This window comes from Aythya fuligula, chromosome 5 (genome assembly GCF_009819795.1).
Source record: "Aythya fuligula isolate bAytFul2 chromosome 5, bAytFul2.pri, whole genome shotgun sequence".
NCBI classification, from domain to species: Eukaryota; Metazoa; Chordata; class Aves; order Anseriformes; family Anatidae; genus Aythya; species Aythya fuligula.
This window is the reverse complement of record NC_045563.1, coordinates 54699672-54719344: the sequence shown is the minus strand read 5'-3', so window position 1 is coordinate 54719344 and position 19673 is coordinate 54699672. Positions and strand designations below refer to the sequence as shown.

Here is a 19673-nt window from a genome sequence, read left to right as displayed (position 1 = left end):
TTTTGTCTGAATTCCAAATATTTGGTCATAGAAAGTAGGCTACATAGCAAAAGATATTAGTTGTAACACGAGAGATCTCAGATCCCTTGATTACTCCATAGGCACTTCACTCCCCAGCAAGCTTACCTGTGGAATTAACTCTGTAAGTAAGGATATGCAACAAAAGCATAAATAAGAAAAATGACAGCAAGTGGCCACCGTCACTTAAAAATATGATATCGTCCCCTTCTTCTTCTGATATATTAAAGAATTATCATTTAAATTTCACATCAGAATATGGCCCAGAAAGGGCCCTTATAATGTTTATTTATGGAGTGGAAGAAGGACAGGCACAACAATTAACTAACTAGCGACCACTAAAATAAGAATATTTTCGGAACAGCAAAGACGATGATCAGAACAATATTCACTGCTTTTTTATATATACATTATCATGAATCTAACATACATACAAAAATGCTAATTCTTTTTTAATGCTCTTATTTCCCTGCAGATCTCTGTTTACATTAAGGAAAATAGATCTATTTATTTATACGCTGAAATGGTGAAACAAATTGCTTTAAGAAAGAATGGGAGATCCTGCTGAGCATGTAAGTACATGGAAAGAGATGTGTACTCTTCCTAAACTGGCCAAATCCCAAGTTTTTGTAATGTATAACATAAAAAAGTAAGATTTCTGAAACGCTCCTGCAGAATTAAAAAAATGCAACCAATTATATTTCTGCCCTGAAGAAAGTTAGTAAAATATTCAAGCATGCATAAAGCAAAGTAAGGCACTTGTCGGCTTTCATTACGATCAATAAAATCTGTCAGCTCATTAGCATATCATTAGCTACCCTGCTGTTCCCAAAGTGTTAATGCGTAGAAATATTAATTTACCAACATATAATATCTCAGAGTTCTGAGGCACTGACTGCCTGCATAAAATAAGAATTTAAGATGGGCGAATCTAATACAACTTCTTTCTTTCCTATGTAGCTATAAACATATGTTTACCATCTGTGGAATTATGGGAAGCAGCTGAGGTAAAAAAACAACAGCTGTAGAATAAAATAATACTATCAATTTCACTTCACAGTGACAGCTCAGCTGCCAGAAGATGAAATGAACTCCGGGTTCACAGCAACTCTTGGACCATAGTTTGAGTCAAAAGGAAAGTTAGATTTAACTTCTTTTTCTCAATTAAAATTGTTAGTTACTGCAACAATCTACCCTAATTTATTTTAGCATAAAATATTTTCCCTAGCTTTTTAAAAATTAGGGACTTTAAGGTGAGGTCCTCAGAAAACTAGCAACTTGTAGAAGCATCTTACGAACTGACTGTTTTGAAGGGAAACAGAGTGGGTGGTAAATCACCTTGGCAACAAATCCATGCCAATATCGAGGATACACACACTGGCTTATCACTACACTGTAGTCTCTTTTATTGATATAAACACCATGGGGCTTGTTAACCAAAACCTTAAGAACTATCGGCAGCTTTTCTGTAAATTACTTATAAAGCTGAAGTTTTAATTTTTATAGGGGATGGATGTTTTTTGTCTGTTGGTTGGTTCTGCAATTCAGCTTCAACCATATCAACATACAGACTCACCAGGGGGCAAAACCAATGGAAGAAAACACACAGGTGAGGACTTTTCAAGTCTTAGGTCATTTCTCTTTCCTTTGCAATTTTTAATTCTCATGCCCTTACCGGCCTACTCAATAATGGTATCTTGGGGAGCCTCATTAATGGCAAAAAAGACAGGCTTTCCTACTAGAAGGTAGGAGCAACCCGCATGCTACCAGCAAGTCAGCCTTTCAAACAGCATGGGCTATTTGGAAGGAACAGAATCTCCCAAGGACAAAGCAGCTTATCAACAAAACCCAATGACCCATTACCAATTCACTGCTGAGAAATACAGTGACATCCTTATCTGAGGGAAATACAGAGAAATGAACTGTTTGCAAAGTACAGTGGACTCGAGAAACAGAAAATCTACTGTTTTACAGCAAGGCACACGCGCTGCATACAACAGCTAGCATATGCCAAAGCCTGAAGGACCACAGGCCAGAAGACCTCCTCTACTCTGGAAGGCAATGCTGACAGATGCAACAAGAAAAAGCCACCTGCAGCAAACAGCATCAGGGCGTGGGTATTATGCAAACAAAATCAAGGAGTGACTGGCCTCCAAGAGCAGTTAAAGACACTACTGTTCAGCCAGAAGACTGTGGCTCAGCTGTTGCTTTGGCAAGTTTTCAAGTTGAAATCCGAGAATTGACTCCAATGCTGTCTCATTATGTCCACAGAAGAAGCATGGAGGTGCGCCACAGTTGGTTGAAACCCAAAGTAAGGAACCCAAACAAAAACCTAAATATTGGGCACTACAGTCAGTAACTATAGTATTCTACCTTGCAAGAACAGATTCTTTTCTCTAAGTGTTGCACATGCCTCAAATCCCAGGCCCATAGTTTACGCTGAAATTCATACAAATCAGACTTCAGGAGTGTAAGACAACTAATCAGGACTATTTGGCCACCTACTTACTAATTTCCCTCATGGGCTATTTCATATCTGCTTACCTTAAAGAAACCATGCTTCCTGTTTCTCTGTCCGAGCCATAAATTGCTTTCAGGTGTCAAATTTGTTTCTGGAGGATCAATGATACGTTCATAAATCCTGTAGAGGGAATATAGTGCCATTACTCAAATCATATTTTTCCTCTTAAAAGTTGCTAGTCCAAGTCATTTATAAACAAAACATGCAAAGCAGAACAAAACAAAAACACCTTTGTTAAACATTTTATGTTTATCATCGGTATTTTTGAAGGCATATTATAGCTCTAAAAGCAACAATGAAACAGGAAGACAAAAACTGTTAAAACCACTTGATGTGTCAAAACACATGAAGACTGAAGAAAGTTGCAATTTCCCTTGTCCAACTGTGCAGCACTACACTGAAGAAACACAATGTCAGAACCCACCCTGCTAGGGAAAACAATAAAATGAAGAACCATCCTATCTTCAGAGCCTCCTTCAAATTCAACTACCAGTTATGGGAAAAAAAAAAAAAAAGCAGTCTCAAATGAGATACAACCAGAGAAACAACACCGTGGGATTTTCATACTGTTCAGAATCTTGAATAGGCTCCACAAAGACAGTTTATTCCACCTCCTACTCCCACAGCCTTTTCGGCTCTGCATCTCTTATCTATCCCTGTTGCTTGGGCCTTTCACTGTATGCACTTCTTCCCTTTTGGCTTCTGCTGAATTCATTTGGCCTGGGTGTTCCACATGTGTGCTTCTACCCTTTCACATCCAGCTTGCCCATGTCACTGGCACAGGTCTGATACAGACCAGGACCTCTTTGTCTGTGTTCAGTACCTAGTCTTACAGAGATATTTTATCAGTTGTTTTTCAAGGATCTACAAATAATAGCAATAATAAATGACAAATAACATCAGGTCCATAAGCAAGCTTTATATACTGCATAAACTTGCATGTGAATGCAGTAATATCCACCAAAAATTTCTAAAATTAATTCATAATGAACAGCTCTAACATTTCTTTTTTTAAATTCAAAAACTAATTGTCTGTAGTTGTTAAAAGGTTTTGCTTTTTTAATTGCTTATTTTTAAGAAAGCAGTAATGAAGTTTACGTGATACCTTATTCAGGAACTCAGGCTACTAAACCGACGATACCATCATTTTAGATCATAAAAAATTTAAGACCAAAGTAGTCACGGACCCTGGCTTCTCATATTGCCATCTTCCACAGGTGAGACTCATGAACCTACTGCTCCATAATAAAGCCAGAACTTTTAATAAGGATTACTGAGAAGATGATGAAATATGTTTCTATTACTGTCCAGCTCAAAGGGATTACATGTTGCTCTGTAATTACACCAGCATGACAGCCAGCAGAAAAGACTCTTAACATGCCAAGTGCTGTGAAGTATTGATGTGCTTAGAGTGGGAATTTTTTTCCTCTTTCTTTAAAGCTTTAAAATGAACATGAAAAATGAACACACACACACAAAAATAAGTAAGTCATTCAACATAACTCATTGCACAGTTATCTTCCCATTTACACTCCAAGCATTTCTAGATTAGGCCCACCTAGCATAATCATCAATTTTTGTATTGTAAGTTGCCATGCCATTGGAAAACTTACAGGTTTGCAGAGGCCTGAAATGTCCTCCAAGTATTAAGAACTTCAAGTTCTTACAGAGTTAACTACAAAGAGTCTTATATTCCCCCCCCAGCTCACTTTTTCTAATCCAGAAAAGAAGGTCATCAGTTGCCAAAACTAAATGGAAGCAATCTTAAAAACGAACAAACAAAAAAAAACTTCATTTCCTTTTAAAAAAAAAAAAAAAAAAAAAAAAAAACACAAACCACAAACGATTAAGTAAAAATTCCAGTTTTAAAATGTTAGCACAGTAGTAAATAGACTTCTAGTAGTTATCATTTTATTGTTCAAATGTATTATAATCAGCCCTAATTAATCACTTTTCATCAGCATGATACATTCAAAGCTCCTGAACATTTCTTCTTCTACTAGTTAATTACTTACTGTCTATAAAAATGACCATGCTGAGCTGTTTTACCTGTTAAAATTGCAAAACAAGATAGCATTCTTTTAAACCATGTTTTGAGAATTATAGGAATCTCACATGCAGTATCTCTATCAATATTTTAAAGTGTAAGCAGAACCTTTTTGCCACACCTCATGCAAAATTAAACATCTACTCAAATGCAAAACTGCTGTAAAATGCTGAACAAGGAACAAAGAATCAAGGTACGCAAGAAATCCAATCAATGAATTACACTACCCACATTAGGAATTTCTCTTCAGATATGTAGCATGTCTTCAATCGTGACTTAGATTAATAATGTCCTCACTGAAAAACATCTGATCTAAACAAGTAAATAAATGCATGACTAGTCAGTATTCCATCAAGAACTCCACTTCTGGCAAAACCTCAATGCTTAAAAAAAAAAAAAAAAAAAGCAACAAAACAGGTTCAAGAACACTACTTATTGAAGAATATTTTATTTACCCCAAGTTAAAGGTTACAGAGGAACTCTACAATACCTGCCTGCTGCAGTTATAATAATATATATATATATATATATATATATATATATATATATCTTCTCCATGGATCTGCTGAATAAGTAACAGGTTGACGATGCAAGCAAAGTAGATCAGTACTTACCTTTCAACATAAAAGGATGTTTTGGACCATGCTACTGGGTTCATGAACGATGTGAACTTTATTACTGTATGATGTTAAACATCAGCAAAAGGGCCCCAGTAAGTAGGCACATAGCCATCACTGTAATACTCTCTACATTCTTGGCAAATGAAAAGGTCAAATAGTGCATGTGAATTCATAACAGTGAATAAAAAACTGTAGCAGACTACCAAAGACACGGCGCACGATATACTACTTCACTAATGAATTAAAAATTAATAACAATAATAATAATAGAAAAAACTGCAATATCTGACAAAAAGGTAGAGTGATTAAGAAATAATAAATAAATCCAGGGGACTTTCCCAGCAAGGCTAGAAGCAGCTACTCAAATGCAAAACTGCCACAGATGAGAAAAACTGGAACCAAAAAAAAGCAGCTTTTCAATCAGTATGAGCCAAGAAACACGTCAAGTTTACAAATTCACAATCAGTAGACTTCATAGAGGTAAAAATAAATGTTTTTAAACATCAGTGAACAAGGCAGCACCAGCTCCAGGCACTGGCAACTGAGACCAATGGGACTCATGGGTGTGCAGCTGAAGCCAAGCCAGGAGCTGGGCACGTCTCCTGGTTGCCAGGGTTTTGTTTAAAATCACAGGAACAGAAGTGGTGCACCATTCCTAAAGCAGGTTTTTGAGAAGGGGAGAGACTATGTGGCTATTGAAGACCCCTGTCCGCAGGAAAAGATTAAGGTGTTACTCGTGTAAGTTGTGGGGAACAGGGTTTCACCCAGGCATTTAGATTATCCACGGACAAACACCACTCAGAAATCTATCACAACCTAGTGATCGTTCAGGTTATTTTCAGACAGTTTCTACACTATGAAAAACCTATGGAGCACAAACATTTTGTAATCTATCTCAAAGCATAATGACAAAAGTAACTATCTAAAGATCAAATTCTATTATAATTATTGTTTGTTAAATGGGGGAAAAAAAAGACTTTGCTCCACTCCCCTTTCCTGCATTGATTTTCTTGTGCAAGAAAAAAGTGTTTTTCAGACTGAACAGAAACAAATGGATTTTTTGTTTTGTATTTTTCTTTTGTTTGTCTGTTTGTTTTTACAGCTCCATTAAGCTTTCACCTCATTCTCATTTCCTTACTTGATTTTCTGAGTAGAAGAGCATCACTATTGCTCAGCTTGGCCAATACTTAGCATTTGGCATAAAAGCAGCTGAACTGTACCTACTACACTTCCAATTTATTAAGTACTGGTCTAGAGCTCCTGGGATATCAGTTTCCAATACTCATTTGGGCTTTGATACTCACATGGAGAAATATGCAATACGCTTCACAAAAACTGTAGTGTTTTTTTGTTTAGAAAAAGAATTCCAGGGAACTGTGCTCTCTAAAGTTACTGCACACTGAACAGCCCTCCAGCATCAGGAGACCCAGGTCTCTAGGTTAATAGAAGCTCGAGACTTTCAGATTTATGACTACTGCCTTCACTTCCCAAGAGAAATTTTGCTTTGTCCCTACTTTATGCCAACATATTTCAAAGGAGCTAAACCACAGACACAGAAGAATACAACTGTAAACCATTCCTTTCTTGAAATGCTCATGCTCAGTATATATTTACTAACCACTGACCCTCTTAGCTAAACATAATAAGAAAAAAAAACTAATTGACGAAGACCCCTGATATCTTTGTGGTCTTCTGTTGTTGTTTTTTGTTTGTTTGTTTTGCTTTTTGTTTAATTTATATATCTACTCTATCTGCAGTTTGATTTATGAAGTACTCTTATGGAATCCTCAGAAACACGTTTTTCAAAGACGCATTCCTAAGAGCCATCTGTGACATAATGAATACAGCGATACAGAAAGAATATCTGGAAAAGAATCAGTGGGTTCCTGAAGGGAAGCGTATCTAAAATATCTGCATGTAAATAAATACGCAGACACAAACCTTTCTCCCTCTCTAAAAATCAAGCGAGGAGATAGTTACCTTCCGTTCAATTTAAAATTATTCTTATATTTGCAATGTTCCATTAGAATAGGGGAACTCTGTTACCAGCATTCTACATGCGTGCAGACTGACAGACAGAAAGACCAACTGATTATCCAAGATCACAAAGACTGAGTCAGAGAGGGACAATGCCCAAGATCTAAGACATTTCACAGAGCATCTCACATACTAGGCCATGTTTCTTCTGGGGGGAAAAAAAAAAAAAAAAAAAAAAAAAAAAAAAAAAAAAGAGTTTTCTCATGTATTAAAGTAGGTTTCTTACATGCAATTTTAACAAGTGAAAGTTCACACTTGGGTGAGCCTGTCCACTTTTGAGGTGGAATAGCTCTACGGTATACATATAATATTTGCCAAGCCAGAAGCATCTTAGAAATGGCTGAAATATTTAGTAGAACAAGAAAATAAACTTTGTGTCTGTCTGCATTAGAATGCATAAATCAACATAGGCTGATCTAGAAACGCAACTGCTGAACATAAAATAGACTCTAATTTCAACATTTGCTTGCGAACTAGCTGCACAAATCATGGAATTTCCAAATTCTTTCAGGTCTGAAGTACCAGTAGGTTGCTCAAATACAAATATGCATTATCCAATTTGCAGGCTAGATTCAAGCCCAAGAGATGTCTTCTATTAGGGGTATCATTAAGAAACTAATAGTTGCAGTCTAATGTTGCTGTGACTGAGGCATGGCAGGAACCTCATTTCCCAGCCTCTGGTCTCTACTAATCAAAGAACAGGCTTATATATTTGATTTACTCACATAAAGCTATCAATATTTATGTAGCAATCAGGTGTTGAATTCATCACACCCCATTTTAGATGCTGCAGAAGTTTACACCTGCAGTGTAGCTCGTCCTCTAGACTCACTTTCATTAATGAAGAGACATAACTGTTTCTAGGGTATGATTCATCTTACTGTACATTAATCAGCCTCTGCAACTGCACAGGAGCACATTCTGACATCAGGGTGAGTCACTGAAGCACATTTTTGCAATTCAGAACCTGATCCTCAAATCTGACATTCCCTCACCCTAGATATATATATAAACCCCAGAGGGTAGGGGTAAGTCACATACAGCAACGCACTGTTATAGCGCTCTAAACTTTTTCAATTTAATAAACAGAAATAAATTGGGAGATGGGGAGGTTCTCCCATGTTTTGCACTAGTTTTTTTTTCCTCCAGAGGTAATTCACAGAGATGCGGACCACCTTGATCCTTGCTATGATCTCCATCTGAGGTTGCAAAAATTTCGTACATGTGACAGAGCAAGTGACATACCTCCTAACACAGCCCATTGCATGAAATAACCAGCCACTTCTAAAACTTTGTCCAACATGTTTCCTGGATCCCATGTGCATGGAGAAACTGATGATACATCAGTACCTAGCTTTAACAGACAACACTGGTGTTAGTCTAAGACTCAAAAAGAAATATGAGGATATCAGATATTTTCATTTTATTTTCTATATATTTCCCAGTGAAAATGTGTCAACAACAACATGACTTTTTTTTAATAGTGTTTACAGACAGGATGCACTATTTGACATGTATTCAGCTCTAGAGCAACTTCAACTAAATTATTCATTCACTTTCCAGCATTCTATTTCAGAAAAATAATTTTCCTGAGGGAAATTTTGATTTTTCATGCTATCTCTTCTGTCATAAGATAGGAGTTCAAAACACTTAATAGGGAAAAGCAATTTAGATTAAAATATCAGGTTTTGAGGGAAGCCTTTTGTTATTAAATTTTGAACATACTGTAGTAACTGCAAACTAGTTAATCAAAAGTTACTTTTCAGCTCTGGTAGAAAAAAAATAGCTGTCCTGTAACAGCGTAAGTGAGGTAAAAAACTCAAGAGCTTATGCACAGTTTTTGATTTCTTCTAAATTCTATGGCACCCAAACAATTTCACTGATTTTCCATATAGGAAATCGCTGAGGTAAGTGAATGCACGTCTCAGTTTTATTATTTTGACTATGAAATCTAAATTCAAAAACAAAAATGTATGTAATTAAACCTCTATAAGCAACCTCTTTTTTCATTCAAGAGATGCAAATTAACTTTTAAGATCCTCCAGCAACAGGAGGAAATGAAACAAATGAAAAGAAAGATGGTGAGAAACACACATTTTGCTGTCAGGTTTGGGGCAGTTCTTCTCCACACGATCTCCACAGGTAGATGTTATCTGCCTACATGAAGCTTTCTTCTAAAATAAACAATTAAATAAAATAGGCTTTGCAGTTTTCTATGAAACTATCAATGATTTTTCACATTAAACTAATATGGATCACTGTTACTGATTCCAGGTAGAGGAGTGGACCCATTAAGTTATATGGCATTGGCTACATGAAGGACAGAAAAGGTCTTCCTCAGAACACTCAGTAAGGTATCATACATCTAAAAATCCTGAGGTGAATTCAGACATCTTTACAAACGAGGTCGGTATTATTAACTTCAATTTGAAGACAGGAAAAAAGATACAATTAGTTCTTGATGGTAATAGTCTTCAGAGTGCCTCAGTACCAGGTTAACGGCCTGCCTACAAGGCTATGGTGTTTGCCTGTCTTCATATAACAAACAAGCACTCCTGAAATTATGAGAACATATGTGAAAATAAGTGAAATCAAACATAGTAAGGCAAAAATATGCCAATGCCTACAACATATAAGGAAACGGATCCTACACTGAGATAGCAAGTAGCTCCTTTTTCCAGGAAGTTAACTCTAGTCAGAAATAGTAACCTGGCCATTGGATTAGGATTTTCAAGAGTTTGGGGGAAAAAAAAAATAGGACAAACTATGAGGTCAACTGTGTCTTACATATAACGTATTCAGAACACTTTGCACTATCCTTCCCCACCCCGCTCCCCTCGCCCCCCCAAATAAAAATACTGGGTTCTTAGTATAAAACCCGTTAACATGATACCCAGATGGTTATTGCGCATTTCAGATTTGGCACCCTTTTTCTTTTTATGTCTTTCCTTGAAGTCCATCTTGACCTGTTACACCCGAGGCCAACAGCATGTGGCTCATAACCTTGGTTTTGCCCATAAAATTTGCACATAATTTGCAGGTAGCAGAAGCGTAAGAGAAATGCAGTTGTCTCTGTTTCTGGTGAAGATGCTAACTTTACCATATTCAACCTGCTTGGCCACAGCAGAGCATAAGGTAGTGTTTGGGTCCAAAGAAAAATAAATACTTCGAGTGCTGAAGGAGATGTCATCTCCATGCACAGACTTCTCTTCAAAAAAAAAAAAAAAAAATCAAGACCCACCACTCACAAATTCATATGAATTCAGTTACTTACCTTTAAACATCTCAGTTGAGAGTCAAGGGATGCACAGCTCTCCCCTCTCAAATAAATATCAAATAAATAAACACCATCTCTCAAATAAATATCCAACTTACTAAAGATATTTTGGCAGTCTTTTTACCCACTTGTGAGCAACTATCGCTATTTGAGTACCAGAGCATAAAACATGTACCAAGAGGGGTTTATATGATGTGCACAAACATCCACAACACACAAGGAGACACCTGTACTTATAATAATTAGAAGACAAACTCATAGGGTCACTAAAAGACACCTTATAACATCGGCAAGCTTTGAATCAGCTTCTAAACCACAACACTGATTAAAGCAGACTGTTAACAAGAAGGCCAAAAGCACAGCACTCTCACTTGTTACCCTACTAAACATTGTACTAAAAGCTCATACACATCCCAGCTGCCAAGTATCAGTAACAGAAGACCAAGCACTTAAAAAAAGATTCTGGAAAGAGGAAGAAGTGAATTCAATCAGTTCTTCCAAGTGAGGATATTAAGAAAAGCTCTTCTCCCCACAAATTTAAGAAAAAGCTCTTAAAGTGAGATACATACAAGATTAAAAAAACCTACACTGAAGTATCTATAAAACAAGTAGTAAATAATTAAGCCTATCTGGTATCAGAAAGCAATAGGGTAGAAACATTCGTCATCATAATGGCACAAAGCAACACTGGTACTTCAGACCTCACAGCAAAATTAACCCATGTATACAATTCTACCAGAACAAAGAGGTGAAATCATGGTTACAGGGCTTATTTCATCTCCATTCTGTCATGGAAAAGTTAAGATTACTGTTGGTGTTTTTCATAAAACATTTGTTAAGTGAGAACTAGCAGTGCCGAAATTTTGCTTCCATTCCATCTACATAAATTATACAGGGACATGCTGGTCCCTGGCCCGAGATCTGCAGCACACAGGCCTTCACAGGTGGCATTTAGAACAGAAACTGAAGCACACTAAGTTTACAGCCTAGAAACAACTCTTTCTTTTTTTTTTTTTTTTTTTTTTTTTTTTACCTAAGTCCTCTTTTTCATTTGCAACACCGAAGTCGCTTTATCTAGTATGGTAAGACAGATATGACTGTAAGAAGATTCAACTCCTTTCTGCACAGGTACAAAAAGTAAATTTAAAAATAAATCAGCCGCAAGCAACATTTCTACTAAACAGCTTCTTCCCCCCGCTCCCTACCCCCAAAAAGAATCGTCTGCTGAGAATTAATTGCCTTGCAAAGTACCTTGTCACAGGATCATCTCATCAAGGGGTATATGTCATCACTAAATGATTTGTATATCATCATAAAATCACCTCAGCCATATTCCAGAGCCAATTTCTGTTCACGACTGAAGGTACCTACAGGCTGAGGACCACAAGTTTTGCTTGTTAACGCTCTGCCTTTGCTTCCATGCTCCCAGCAGAGCCCTCTCGTTAGTTTTGTCTCAGCACTGTGCAATGGCACGTGGCTCTCCCCAGAGCTGCCAGTCCTCCCCATTAGCCGCCATTTCGGTAACCCCACAGAGGTCCGATTCATTCCACATTCCCCAGTCCTTACCGCAGGTTCATCAGCTAACCCTCATCTCCATTCTCCCATGGTATTTTTCAACTGCCCATTTTAGCCTCGGTAGTTTGAAAGATAACATTACTCTCTCCCTATAATAACTAATTGGCCATGACTGAGGAAGTGCATGAAACATACAGTAAACACAGAACAAGCCATTATATTGGTTCTAAAATTAAGTTTTGATGGAAACTGCCAGGCAGACAGACAGAAAAGCACTCTCCAGGGACAACATTCGGGTTTGGAGCTCATTTCTCTCAGCATCTGACATGCTCTAGAGGTGAAAGCACGGCTCGGCTGAACTCAATGTGAGTTTTCACTGCAGACTTCAACGGGGCAAGAATTTCACCCCAGGGACACCGCAGAGCACATTCTTCAGTCAAGCTTAAGGTGAGTGGCTGGCGTGACACAGAAAAGAGTCAGCTGGGGCTTAGGAATTTCTTTTAGTTGCATTAGTTGACACAGTTATTTGCTTTCATTTTTGTCCTACTGAAGGGGATGCCGCTAGAACTGCAGCACAATTATGTAACACAGCTTCTATTGATTCTTTCATTAGAGACTGGACTCAGATATGAAAACAAGCCATAGAACTAGAAAGAGCACGTTACCTTACTGCAGTGCTGAGGATCAAGCTACCAGCTTTCACCTTGCTGCTCCTTCAAGTATCATCGCATTGATACTAAGAGCAGTTCTTCATAGCATTAAGAAACTAAAAACAGCAGCCAACATCTCACGTTTCATTAAAAGAAAAAAAAAAAAAAAAAAAAAAAAGATGACAGCTCACTAAACACTTACCCATGAAGTACTGAAACATGAGGCTGGACTGCCTGTGCCATTCTCTGTTAGCACATTTACAAAGCAGCTCTCACCTCACAGCACAGAACCAGGCACTCAGTTGCCCCCGCACTCGGTGCTGAGCCCACTTGCCCTACTTGGACTCACCAGGACCATTTAAACATATCTGGGTCCTGGACAGAGTTTTCCCACATAAAGCAAAATCTGCAAATATCTTTTTCAGTGCATGACACGAAGCGAGAGAGGACAGCGTACCACTGCTGCACCATGTCCTTGCCACCACTTCACACCCAGAGCCACAACAGCCACACACACGGTATCTCCAAGCCTTGACACCTTCCACCTCCAAGCACCCCACAGCCTTGGAACAAATGTGACCTCTCCTACACCACTGCTGGTTTGCTTGGTCACCAAGTTAGTACGGCAATGGGAAATGTCAGATTTTGGCTAGCAGCAGCTGATACAAGCAGCCTCCACCTTGCTGCAGCAACATGAGAATTTTGACAAGTTTAGATTTCCAGAAACAATTACCTTTGGGGAATTCTTCCTATTTCAAATTGTCAAAGAAAGTTTCCCTAAGAACTAAAACACTTGAGAAAACTCTGGGTTGGTGTCAGGGACTTGAACAGCCTCACCACTGCTTTCTCAGTCTTTCTCTCATACCCCACAGTGATCAGACACTGGATTATTTGCTGTATGGAGACTCAGATCTCAAGACAACTTCTGAAGAGTTCAGGAGGGTTCTCATCTGCAATTTGGCCCAGGTCCAATGCTTTTTATAAAAGTATTTACTGAAATTATACAGCCATTTTGCAGTTCAGCTCCAGTGTTATCCTCTGTGACTTCCAGTTGTGAACTCCAGAGTTTAGCTAATGATTTCACAAGGGAGAGTTCATTTATGTTTTGGATCTATGTTATGTTGATCTGCCTGGTTAGTGAAAGATAATCATTTTTTGTCATCTGAAAGGCAAAACCCAAAATATTTGCTTTATGTAGTTGATTCTCAAATCATGATGATCTTTCTGTCCATATGACCCCATTAGCACTCTGACAAATGAACAGAAAATAGAGTCAAGTAATAGATTTGCCCTGAAAAAAAATATCCACAGAAACAAAGCTCCACATACATTTCTCTGCATACATGTGCTAAATTTTTCAGGGACTGCTCTTGTAATTAATCACCCCCAATTTAAGAGATTATCGCTTTGATGTTAAAAATAAAGTATGTTGGACAAAGAACCAAAAACAAAGAGAGAAAATGGGATAATACACCTATTCACATGGGTTAGGAAATAACAAACTCAACTGAAGCTTGCCAGTCCTGATTCAGAATGATTTCCTCCACTGTTCTCCACCCTCTGACACACCCACAGCACATAAATATGATGAATGCAAGATGCCAATAGCAAAGCATAAACACATTATTCCTACCCTGTGGAAGTCATGAACCTGTCTGTCAACATTTTCACCACAAGCCCCAAATCTAAATGTAAAAAAGCAATTAGAAGCACTGCTAAGTCTCTATTCAGCAGCAGCTGGGTTCTGCAGCTACCAAACACTGGCTCCACCGAACTGTCAGACCCTGGGGACTGACACAAGGTCCCATTTTAGGCCCTTAACAAAACTCTGGAGTCTCTTCAATAACTGACATCAGCAGGACCTGGATAAACCCCTTCACGCAACCAAAGCAGCTGCACGCTCTGCTCCCACCAGGAGCTACAGGGAGCTATGTAAGGCCCCTCTGCTGCAGCAGAGTGCCCCGCATAGGGTAGCCAGCTGATGACACTGCTCGTACCAATTCCATGTGTTATCTTCTTCTAGGGGAGGGCAAAGGATCTAAGACAGCCGGGCACAGCCACAGATTATAATAATTTGTTTTTGTTTTCTACAGTACATTTTCAGCACTTGCATGCTCATGATCTTCTTGCCATTCTATTAATGCAGCGTACACAAATAAAAATGAATTTTTCCTGATTCATCTAGGATTTAAAAAAAATTCGTCATAGACAGAGACCAGGTTAAGAGAACATTTTTCAGTCTTCAATCACATCCATAGTACCATTCTGCTGTGTTGGCTATGTAATGAAAAACCCTGGCTTAAAAAAAAAAAAAAAAAACATTAAAAAAATAAAAACAAGGAAAAAAACATCTTCTCTTGAGTCACACTGAATGCATCTTGAACATTTTCTTGCAGCTTAACTACAATAACTATAATGATACAGGCCTGACAGCAGCTGACGTGATAAGCCAGATGGAGATCTCTCTTATGCTAAAGAGTTTATTGCCTTTCTGTCAAACAAGAGGGACAATCAGTAGGTGAAAATTAACTTCCAATCAAGAATACCACAAATCAGCTGTTGGGTGCACCTGTAATGCACAATTATAGTACTCTACCTAAGTAACCAGTTCTGTGACAGTTTTTGCTACAGCATAGAGCAGAGAAGCAATCTCGGTCACAAGATCATATTCAACTGTTTTGAGAATAAATTACCTAACTCCGTAACACTACCACCTTGCCACCTCCTCTTTCAACAGCAAGTGTTTTACAGTAAGTAAAGTGGTGAATCTCCTTTAAAGTGATCGCTTTAAATGTTCTTTTATTTATTATGCTTTAATCAAAGTCACCAGAGTTTATCTAAAGAAGTTAAAAACGTCACACTGGCAGCTGGAAGATTTTATTTATAAGGACTCAGAGGTATTGGGTTCCCATAGTTTGACAACGTTGCTTTAATTTATTTATTTTTCCAATTAAAAAGTTCTCACTGCTCATGCATTTTTTAATTCCTTAATGCCCTGTTCTAACAGAAGAAACATAAAAGACGACAACAGCATGTTTTTCAGAGGAAGACTACTTCCTAGCCTGCTCCAGTTTTATAATCTATTCTCTTATACACTTACCAACTACTCCCATCAAACAGCTACAAGTATCCATCAAAACTATAGGCTGTGCTCATAATAAAATGCACTTCAGCACATATTTTTACTGGAAAGCATTTATTTTTGCAGCAAATTGCCTTCTACCTTTTATGCCTGCAGACAGAGTTCAAGGAAAGAAATACTTAAGCTCTTTGGACAGGTGCGTACCTTTGCAGCAATATGGTTGACAAGAAATAAAGCAAAAATAAAAACGAAAAGCAAGCAGCCTTCAGATCACCTCCAGAGATGAATTAGATACATTGAAAACTATTTGGAATTTATATTTCTTTAATAAATTATCAATAAATGCATTTTAATACAGTTCCCACCACCTCTTAAATTGTAGCCCCAATGCTATTCCCTCACTCTTGGGCAACGTTACACACTTTCTACAGCTGAAACTAATTCCCATCGAACTGAAAACAAATGCCAACTTAAAATAGGCCTTGACAATCTCCTGGGGCTGAAAACCTCCTGACAATGCAGCTACGCACAGCAGGATCCTTTACCTCTGCTCCCCAAAGAGAACAAATCGGGGAAGGTGCTTGACAGAGCCTATTTCACAACACAATAACCCTTTAGGACCACAGGTTATTTAAGGACCCTCTGACAGTTGCAGTAGATTAGCCTAAGCATTCACCAGAAAAGCAGCTGGTGACAACTCCCTTTTCCCTGCAGTAAGAAAGCACAGCTCCAAAGCATAACCAATGTTTCAAAACAAGAGTTGCATGCCACTAGTGGACTTAGCACTGGAGATGTAACATCAGGAAGGAAAGCAACAGCAGTGAAATTCATTTCCGTGTTGCTTTCAGCATAGGTTTTATTTGTGCATCAGTTGGACGTTCATAATGAATATAGTCTTTTCATTTTTTCTAAGCCTGATGAACCTTACCAAAATGTTATAGGTGCGCATATACACCCACTGCTTATGTCAAAAGTCTGAACGATATCCCTGGCTAGAGACTACCTCCTAGATCCAATGCAAAGGCTCTCAATGTCAGTGAAAACAGAGTCCAGTGACTTTCAGTGGGTTTTTAGCCTGGATTCTCAAGCATTTTCCTGTGCCAGCAGCTCTAGGCTTGAGCATCAAACTCAGCAACAATTCTTACTCCCTGTTCATCAAAGAGCGCCAAAAGCAGCAAGTAAGGCACAGTAGGAGCTGATTTCAAAAGGACACTTTTGTACTTGTGCAGATACACCTCCTTTGATACATATGCCTCCCCCACCATGTTACGTATCATTAGAATAGAGGCAATTATACTGTTTTAAAGATGACTCTTAAAAGCACTAAAGGCTTTTACCAGTACTCAGGTAGCCTACCCTAAACTATCTAGGTGTGAAAAACAGAAATCAACTTTGAATTGAATCCAAAAGACAATCAAGTACCCAATGTCAAAGCAATTTTACAAACCAGATTAATGTGGGTGGTAAGACTGGAAGGAATAAAAGTAGATTTAACTCTCTTTACAACTTAAAAGTTTCATATGCAATGCTTTCCGACACACTGCAGTTTTCAGAAGCCAGAGGGCGGATTTGGGTATCAATGTAAATCCTGTAGCAAAATTACGTTATGTCTGGATATTTTTCCCAATGCAAATACTTCCAGTGCAATTTCACATGCAGGCTAACTTTAATAACACATTATTCACAAGTCACTTATCCAGAATAGTCTTGTATAGTATATTACTGTAGCTGAAAACAAAAGGAACAATGTGTTTATACAAATTCATGCACATTTGTAAGGATGCCAAGTTGCAACCCCCTTAAAGAAATCCCATAGGAATCCAAAGGGTGGACACAGAACTTCTAGACAGGGTCCAGCACAGAGCCATGAAGATGATGAAGGAATTGGAGCATCTGCCTTATGAGGAAAGACCAAGTACGCTGGGCCTGTTTAGCCTACTACAGAGGAGGAGATTGAGAGGGGATATTAACAACTTCTATAAGTACCTGAGGGGACAACGTAAAGATGATAAGCCAAACTCTTCTTAGTGGTGGCAAGTGATAGGACAAGGGGTTATGGGTATAAATTGAACCACGAGAGGTTTCGTCATCATATGAGAAAGAACTTGTTTTCAGTTCAGGTGACAGAGCACTGGAACAGGCTGCCCAGAGAGGCTGTGTGTCTCCTTCTCTGAAAATACTCAAAATCCACCCGAATGCAATCTTGTGTAACATGTTCTAGGTGACCCTGCTTGAGGAGGGGAGTTGAACTAGACCATCTCTGGAGGTCCCTTCCAATCTCAACCATTCTGTGATTCTCTGTGATTTTTTCATCATTTTTATCCCCCTCTTTTTTTTAAACAAGGGTGAGGAAACAGTAAGAAAGAAGTGCAGAACCCCTTTCACTAGGCAGGTAGGCTTGAAGCTAATTTTTGTTCTGATGGACTCTCCAAAAGAGAAGCAAAACCCGAATCTCTTCAGGAGGTTGGACAGGTGAATCTATTGAATGCAGTCGTGTTCGCCTTCCCTGTTACGTCTGCAAAAGCATCGCTTCTCATTAGGCATCTGCCCACAGCCTAAAAGGGTGGCATTTACATATAAATCTACAGTCCTTAACGCTGGATTCTGTGCATACTTTCAGCTGCAGTTTTCTCGACTCTAATTTTAGGAAAACTTAGGGGTTTTGTTAGTGCTCAGAAATCCGCTTCATTGGCTTGCCCTTCTTTAGACCAAGCATTTCATTTTCACATCTTTTGACATTTATTGTAGTGTCAGCCAGAAATGCCAGTACAAAAATGAAAAATATGTTGACTCCTCCTTTGAGTGCAAAGATGTAGGGAGCTAAAATAAAAAGCAAACTACAACACCAACATTCACAAAAGTCTCTAATTAACCCAACAGAAATGACACAGGTGAGTCAGGAACTTTAAAACCTTTTTTTCCTTTTTCCCCTCACCATTTAAGTTTTCACTATGATCTGTATACAAGTCTTGCTTTCAAAACTATTCCTATTACTTTATGCAGGAGTTGTCATAAACTGCCACAAATCCATGGCCAAATAGATATTTAGGTATGAAGCTATGCTGGGAACAGCCAAGGGGACACTCTTAGATCCATCAGCCCTGTTTAGGGGCTGACAGAGACGTCTATACGTATTTATCACCTCATATGACAGCACAGCTTATTCTATAATTGTATTTATCTATTGCTTCTTGTTACTGTAAAGAACATCAACCATGACACTATGCAGCTCTCTTGTTCCTGGATAGACTTCTGTACCAGACAGGCATTTTGTGTCATCTTCCTTTAACATCACATGCAAGAAGGCAGCCAGCAAAAAAAAAAAAAAAAGAAAAAAGAAAAAAAATCTGCTAAGCAGGTCTTCCATAACACAATTACTGTTCATCAAGATATATACTATATATATATACATACATGTATATATATATTTAAAAAAAAAAAAAAAAAAACACAATAAATAAATAAAACATAGGAGATGAGGAATCTGTCCCAAAACCCAGTATGCCAATAAACAGAAAAGAAAAAGAAATTATAACCAATAAAAAAAATAATGGTAAGATAAACAAATCCGAAGACCAAGACGAAGACAATCTTTACAAATTATAAATTTCATGCCTGAATGAAATCAAAACTGCTCTAAGCATATAATTGTTTTTAGGGTATGAAAAAAAGATTTAATAGGCAACCTTCCTTGAGATTAGGTTATTACTGTCAGTAGTTAATGCAATTGCAGAAAATGGTTGTAACATTCCTTTTAAGACAGTACTTCATAACTACTTTGGACAGTTTTAAAACTTTTCCAAATGTTCCAATTAGCATGTCCTGCCATAAAAGTCCCATAACTTTATTCTGCCTGCCTGAAATGAGGACTTTAGGAAGAAATATCAGCTACCATCGTCCTATCCA

At 38.1% G+C, this 19673-nt stretch overlaps 1 protein-coding gene across 2 annotated transcripts in view; it reads right to left on the bottom strand.

The window, feature by feature from the left end:
* The window catches only part of NELL1 (neural EGFL like 1), a 286549-nt gene that overhangs the window by 225198 nt on the left and 41678 nt on the right, over window positions 1-19673 (bottom strand). For both annotated transcript variants that reach the window (XM_032188786.1, XM_032188788.1), the window contains exon 5: window positions 2563-2659. In XM_032188786.1, the coding sequence (XP_032044677.1) occupies window positions 2563-2659 (97 nt within the window). The remainder of the gene's footprint in view (window positions 1-2562; window positions 2660-19673) is intronic.